This window comes from Lepisosteus oculatus, chromosome 10 (genome assembly GCF_040954835.1).
Source record: "Lepisosteus oculatus isolate fLepOcu1 chromosome 10, fLepOcu1.hap2, whole genome shotgun sequence".
Lineage (NCBI taxonomy): Eukaryota > Metazoa > Chordata > Actinopteri > Semionotiformes > Lepisosteidae > Lepisosteus > Lepisosteus oculatus.
In genome coordinates this window covers 9,648,249-9,655,424 of record NC_090705.1, presented here as the reverse complement: position 1 = coordinate 9,655,424, position 7,176 = coordinate 9,648,249, and the positions used below count along the sequence as shown (strand labels likewise).

At 38.2% G+C, this 7,176-nt stretch overlaps 1 protein-coding gene across 2 annotated transcripts; it reads left to right on the top strand.

Moving 5' to 3' along the window:
* The first annotated feature begins 67 nt into the window (after window positions 1–67).
* On the top strand, window positions 68–7,152 carry slc25a32a (solute carrier family 25 member 32a). Of its 2 annotated transcripts, none has more exons than XM_069194854.1 (8): window positions 68–325; window positions 410–620; window positions 1,660–1,810; window positions 2,809–2,894; window positions 3,418–3,578; window positions 4,440–4,553; window positions 4,849–4,994; window positions 5,969–7,152. In XM_069194854.1, exons 1-8 carry the CDS (start codon window positions 308–310, stop codon window positions 6,093–6,095), a joined length of 1,014 nt encoding a protein of 337 aa, XP_069050955.1. In that variant the 5' UTR covers window positions 68–307; the 3' UTR covers window positions 6,096–7,152. The 2 variants fall into 2 exon arrangements, with proteins under 2 accessions (XP_069050955.1, XP_069050956.1); XM_069194855.1 differs by having other exon boundaries at window positions 69–315.
* Window positions 7,153–7,176: the final 24 nt, after the last annotated feature.

Genomic DNA, 7,176 nt, shown 5'->3' with positions numbered 1-7,176 from the left:
GTTTTTTTTAATCGCCGTTGTTAGTTGATGAAGGAGTAAAACAAAAAAAAAAACCTTCCAAACAATTTAAATAAACCTTAGGTTGCCGGATAAAGTCACCCCGTTTGACCCCCCCGTCTTCTCGTTCCTCCATCTTTACTGAGGCCGTTCGCATCAAAGAAATGACGCAACCCCTTCACCAATTGAAGAGCCGCTAGTTTCACGCAACACAGTATGTGAGGTCGTAGGTGAAAAGTCGTAAGCGAGAGCACTTGGTGTTCAAGTTCAGCTGTGCAACGTGGGTCTGGTCCGGGCGACCACGGGCTGCATGAACAGGTTGGGACAGGTGATGTCTTCTGACAGTACGTGACTGTATCGCCGAATGACGTTTAAAAGCGTTCTGCCTGACTTGCATATTATTTTACAATAGCTGCAATCAAACATGAGCCCTGCTGCGGGAGAGAGTACCGTAACGTTGTCTGATGCACCCAGTGCACCCAGTTCGCCCTTCCCTGGTAAAGTAGACCTCCAGCGGCTCTTCAGTCACGTCAGATACGAGAACCTGGTGGCCGGTCTGAGCGGAGGGGTGGTGTCGACTCTAGTGCTTCATCCGCTAGATCTTGTCAAAATCAGATTCGCAGGTAAGTGCTTTCTCTTACCACGTGGCAAGATAGACACTGTCGCCTTTTTATATGCCAAATAAACACAAACGCGATCACATTGTTCTTGTTACATTTGTTTGAAATAAATGTAACATGTGGTATCTCCCAAAATAATGCATTAAACCCTGTTTCCCTCGTTAATTTCGCCATTTAAAATGTTCTCAAAGGCCTGTGAGTCTACATGCTTATCAAGGTAGCTCTGAAATATGTTGCTTTTGACATGGTTTGAAAACTGCTAGTAAGGTTTTTATGCGGAAGTAATATTAAGTGAACCAGTTTGACAGAACTGCTGGGCTAAAACCAGTTAAGCAACAATGTTGGGAAGACTGTGTTATAGTGGACTCTCCAGAAATATGTCTCCCCAAAGTGGGTGGAGGAGATCATTCATCTTTGGAAAATTCCTCGACATTTATAGGGAGTCCTATAGTTTGCCTGGGTACAGGTAGATTCAGGATATTCATTCTTCTCATTTTAAATTTTTCAGTTTTACTCTCTGACTGGCCAGCCACAGCGAAATTATGATGGTTACAGTGACTGTGAATGATAGTCTTCCGTAGTTCACTGTCCACAGTCCATGCTTAACATCCTTCATAAGAATAATACTGTATGTTCTGTGGACACATGACTGGGTGGATTGATGGAGGCAGATGTCCCTCTTGGAGAAAGAAGATCAGGGTATCGGGTCAGAGATTCCCCATGCTTTTAGTTCCAGCTGAGCTCTGTTACACAACTGAACCCTTAACTGACTTATTAATAGGACTAATTGGAGCTGTTTGGCTGTTTTCAGTTCTTAAGCATAGTGGTCTGTTGCCTTTTAACAATCGCGTTTTTACATGTAAAATAAAATCCCAGACATCTGAGGAGTATAAAAACAGCATTTAACATCGTGGGGATTATAAACCAAGATATTTTTTTTCCAGCAGTTACTGTATATGTCAGTATATTTAAACATGCTCGAAAAGCATATTAGGCCTGTGCAAAGAAACCAAACTATATTTGCCTTGTTTTCTGGGTGCAGTGAGCGATGGACTGGCGTTGAGGCCTAAGTACAACGGAATATTCCACTGTATGCAAAGTGTCTGGAGACTGGAGGGACTTCGGGGGTTGTACCAAGGAGTGACCCCCAATGTTTGGGGTGCTGGAGCATCCTGGGGGCTGTACTTTTTCTTGTGCGTATAACACTTAATGCCAGGCTTTGCAAGACCCGACAGGACGGAAAATGTTTGAAACCTGGCTTTTTTTATTACTGTTTACATATCTGTTTAAGCTCTTTGTGACTGCTTCTGTGTTGCTCTTTGAGGTCTCTAGTGAAATATATATTCTGTATATTTAGCATTTTTGTCCTTCACTATATGGTAAAGATATTATACTGAAATTGCCCATCTCTATGTTGGCCACTTCACTTAGTGTCTGGATACTAGTGATGTTCATAATAAGTAACTTTATAGTTTCAGTGGGTCTAAAACAATTGAAAACACAAGTCTATACTGTTTGATTTGTGAATAATGTTAATATTCAATGCTGCGTTCATTTTTGGATTGCACTCTAAACAAACCTCATCTTTGCCACAAGGAAAAAAAGGAAACACTAGAATTTGATTTCTTTTAGCGTAGCATCCAAACTGTAAATGGGGATGTCTTGACTCTAAATGTTTTCATTGCAAAGGGAAGGTTCTTGAGGAAGCAACTGTTCATTTAAAGAAGATAAAACAATGAGGATATGTAGGTCAGACGATTCTTGGCGCTGTTGTGAGTTTTGAGTGTGGCGTTTCAAAATCGATGCTTATCATATTTGTAAATGTAATGGAAAATATAAATGGATTGTTTTTATAAATATAATTTTGTAAGATACCTTGTGTGAAAATTCTCAAAGATTTAATCTAGTTAAGAATATTGTTTTCCTTTATGAAACCACATTAATTGTTCTACACCATTTTAATTGTCTGCTCGATTTTCTGATTTAGAACATTAAACTCAAGTCATTAGGAGTGGTAAAAGAATTGTGATGTGAATTTTACTTATACATTTTCTTCATGCCGGTTATTTCACAATAGCTTCATTTTTATGGCCGTTTGTTCCTCTTCAATCTTAAATGAAGAAGACTGTATACTATAAACACAAGCACATACAAAGAAGGTCTAACTCCTTGTGTGTTTCCCTTTGCACAGCTACAATGCAATCAAGAGTTATAAGCAGGAATCTAATCAGTCTGAACTCACTGCTTCTCAGCACCTGGTTTCAGCTGCCCAGGCAGGTGAGTGAAATTTCACTCATTACATGCAAGAACATAGGATCTAAACTAAAAGTGAAAACAAGTACTTGTGGTAATACATAATTAGATGCATTTTGCAATGTGTATAGGTCATAATTGTAACTGTGCGACATTTTAACAGAAATTCCCAGGCATTTTTGGAGAGTGTAATGAAATTGTGAAATAAAGAACCCCATCAAACAAGCTGACATCTGACTTATTGTACAGTTAAAGGTAGTTTTTCGGACTTATTTTTTGGTACATCTTCTCAATCACTGATATAATTTATCGAAGTAGCTCATCTGTGTGGAAAATGCTGTGCAGTTTCATTTATGAAGTGGCAAAAATGAAGCCTAACTGAATGTAATCGTTTTGAGGTTTGCTGTGTTTATTCTTGCAGAATTAGATTTTTTTTTTCAGAGGAGTATGAGAAAAGATTGGTTTTGATGAATCGAAATTGGAGTACTTCTGCTATGTATTTGTTATGGTCTCTAAGGTATCCCTAAATTGTTGACTTTGTTTCCAGGGGCTCTGACACTTTGTATAACCAACCCCATCTGGGTGACAAAGACTCGCCTAGTTCTGCAGTACGATGCTGGCATTGACCCGTCCAAAAGACAGTACAAGGGCATGTTTGATGCTCTGCTGAAGATTTACCGCTATGAGGGCATACCAGGGCTATACAGGGTAATACGAACTTTCCTTTTTTAAATATTGCATGGGTGCATTTTATTCAAAGGCCAAAGGGGTTATGTCTACCCACAGAGCATATACTGTATATGTTCAGGTGGGTAGCTGCGTCAGCATGCGTAGGCTGCAAAGGAACAAGTAATAGGTTTATTCCATGCTGAATAAAAGAAGAAAGAGAACACAACGTTTCGGCCGTGGAGCCTTCTTCAGGTGTGTTCTCTTTCTTCTTTTTTTTAGCATGGAATAAACCTATTACTTGTTCCATATACTGTATATGCTTTTTAAATCTCTTGCTGCTGTTTCAAACAAATCCACTAGAGGTAGTGCTCTTCAAAGTGGACCAGCTATTTATGAGAAGGAGAAAAAAAAGTGTTCTGCTTCTTCAACCCACGTAGCAGAAAATGTATTTTTTTTACCAGAATATTCCATGTTTCTAAAGGAAGCTGGTGAAATTTCTTTTCAACCCCTCCTGATTCTAAATTAAACTATTACTTCTCCCAAAACAGTATTTCAAGAGTGCTTTTATGAAATATTTATGAATACATAGCTTCCTGTGTTGTCATTATTTTACTTTCAAGGTTTATTTTACTCACATTTAAAATCAAATGAGCAGCCACTGCATATTCACGGGATAACCATTTAACAGGTCGTATTCATTGCCCTCTGGGTTTATGGAGTTTTTATTATTAACCATAATTCTTTAAAAGATACTAGTTGTGATTCTTGTTCCACGAACACATACTGTAGTTTCCAGGTGTTGCGTATTTCAGTTTTAATTAGTGTATTTCGTTTTTTCAGCCAAGCACTGTGAAGGTAATGCTATTGACTGCTCTCTTAAAACGCATGTGTGTCCAATAGGGTTTTGTGCCTGGCTTGTTTGGCACATCACACGGCGCTCTGCAGTTCATGGCATACGAGGAGCTCAAACGGGAGTACAGCAAATACAAGAACATGCCAGCGCAAGCTCAGTTGGTAAGAAATTGAAACTTCTATTCTAAGCAAAGTTCCAAGTTACGGTTGACTGTGTACATCTTGACATTAGTCAAGGCACAACTTCAAAGCCACTTCCTGCTTTAAAATATGGCGTGTCTGAAAGAAGCTGCTGATAGGCCAAAGCTGTTTGCATTTATGGAAATTATTGAAGGGTTGACATGTTGCTGAAATGTACTATAGCTTCAGTGTTTGGAGGTAGTGGCAACTGCTTCTGTTATCAGCAGGTCTGAAAAGAAATGAGTCGCACAAGAAGTCTTTTTACATTTCACCGCAGAATCCGCTGGAGTATGTGACCATGGCAGCTATGTCCAAAATATTTGCCGTGTCTGTGACCTATCCTTATCAAGTGATCCGCGCCCGGTTACAGGACCAGCATAATAAATACGCTGGACTCACAGATGTCATCAGCCGGACCTGGAGGTACGTCTGTGTTCGCCCGTACAGTGGAATAGTGTAGCCCAGGTAGAGATTCATACATATTTGTTATTTGGATAGCAAGCAGAACCTAAAATTGTTTCCCATAGTTTGGTCTCACATACCATTGAGTTGTGTAATCACCAAGTACACAGCAGGGTTATTTCACACAGTCATCTTAAGGTTTGTGGTTAAGATTCCTTGGAAGATTGTCTTCTGCTTTGTTTGTGGCAAGATATTGAGCTGCTCTTTGTAAATGGTTCTGTGTTGGTCTTTGAGGTTTCTAGTAAAATACATATTCTATATATTTTACATTTTTGTTCTTCACTAAATGGTAAAGGTATTGGACTGAAACTGCCCATCTCTGCATTGGCCACGTCTAGTGTTTGGAGTCTAGTAATGTTCATAATAAGTAAGCTTATTATTTCAGTGGATCTAAAACTATTTTAAATATAGGTCTATTCTGTTTTTTTCTGAATAACGATAATCAATGCAGCATCCATTTTCTCATGCAACTGTTGATTGGGGTATAAAAAGCACATATTGTGAAAAATGTTTGGGCACAGTGATTTTCTTCATGATACCTAGGCAAGTAAATTAAGTTTAAAATAACAGTTTCAATCATAAGAATTACTAGGAAAAAAACATTTTTTGCATCTGAGATGCAATAAGCGCAATAATGTAGTTATCTTTTTCAAAGCTATTCTGAAATGTATGTAGCAAAATTTTTAGTATTGTAAAATTACTAATGTTTTTTTTCCAAATGTATATTGTAAATAGTATCTAACGGTGTCGGAAAAGTCTCTGATTGGTGCTGTTGTTTAGAATTCCAATCCTGATTATATTTTCCTGCAATTTCCCTCTTGGGATCAATAAAGTATCTATCTATAATCAACTTTGTATACTGTAAATGAAATAAGAATAGAGGCTTATGGCTGGAACATAGACACTGTATTGCAAGTTTGTTTCTCTCTTTTTAGCAATGAAGGTGTCCGTGGATTTTACAAAGGAATCGTACCCAACGTGATCAGGGTGACCCCTGCGTGCTGTATAACTTTCGTAGTCTATGAAAATGTGTCCAGTTTTTTGCGTGGCCTGCGCGGCTGAAAATAAAACCGAGGATGTCAGTCCGGGCGATGAGGTAATGGCATCCCAATGGAGATCGTCGCTGAAGAGCAGTACCAGCTCTTAGAGAGACAGTTACTGTGTGTTACCATGAGCGGTACTTTACCTACCTGAGAAGCAGCCTTGACCAGCCCTGGCTGTGCTTCTTCAAGGGGCGTGACGCAGCTGCAGTTTGCACAACCTGGAAGCTGTAATGTCGAATTATATGGGCGTAGATATTTTAATATGACCAGCACACAGCTAGCTGTACGTAACTCTGAATGTCTCCTAAATGATGTACATGTAAGTTTTGTGTGCATAGGTGTAAGCCAAAGATTTTTATTTTTTGAATTCATCGAGAAATTAGGTGAACTGTAAGTTGGACTGGTTTCACAGTCCCAGTACCCAACTGAAAGCTGCGACGTATCTGTATTTAAAATATTTATGCACTTAAAGTGTTTGAGATTTGGGGGGGGGGAACCATAAAACTTTAGGGTGTCGTACAGATGCTGTGCTGCAAATGTCAAAATACATCAGTAAAATAACATGCAAAGTTTTTTTTTACTAAATGCAACTGTATTCCATTTTAAAAGAAACATTGAATGTATATTCTACATTTGACATTTTGGCTTAATCTTCATTTAGAAGTGGAATTGATTTTTTTTTTATTTAATTGAAGTTTAATATTTTGCCTGTTTGTAAATATTTAATGAATTTCGAGTGACGTGTAAAAGAAAGTTCAGTAAAATCAAACGATCTTCCATCGCTTTAAGTACCTTAGCTGGGATGAAATTCAAAGCTGTAGCCTGGTCTGTCAAACAATCTGCAATGCGTCCAATTAACTTGCAGTCATATTGAAATATTTTAGCTCCTGGTAATCGTGGAAGTATCTAATGTAACTATGTCCTGTTACATTTTTTATTTTCAATGACAACTTTCAAACTGCTCAAATCAACAATTTTTTTTTATAAAAAGTTTCATTTATTGACATGAGTAAAAATGAAATTCTGACAACGGTTACTAAAGAATGCTAAAATAAACTACTACAAAATCCTACAAATGTGTAGAATTGTAATTTGGACAT

What these genes read in the sequence shown, in the direction of transcription:
- slc25a32a (XM_069194854.1), top strand. An exon ending in TGTCAAAATCAGATTCGCAG is followed by an intron (nt 621 to 1,659) that starts GTAAGTGCTTTC and finishes TTCTGGGTGCAG; the next exon opens with TGAGCGATGGACTGGCGTTG. An exon ending in TGCCAGCGCAAGCTCAGTTG is followed by an intron (nt 4,554 to 4,848) that starts GTAAGAAATTGA and finishes ATTTCACCGCAG; the next exon opens with AATCCGCTGGAGTATGTGAC.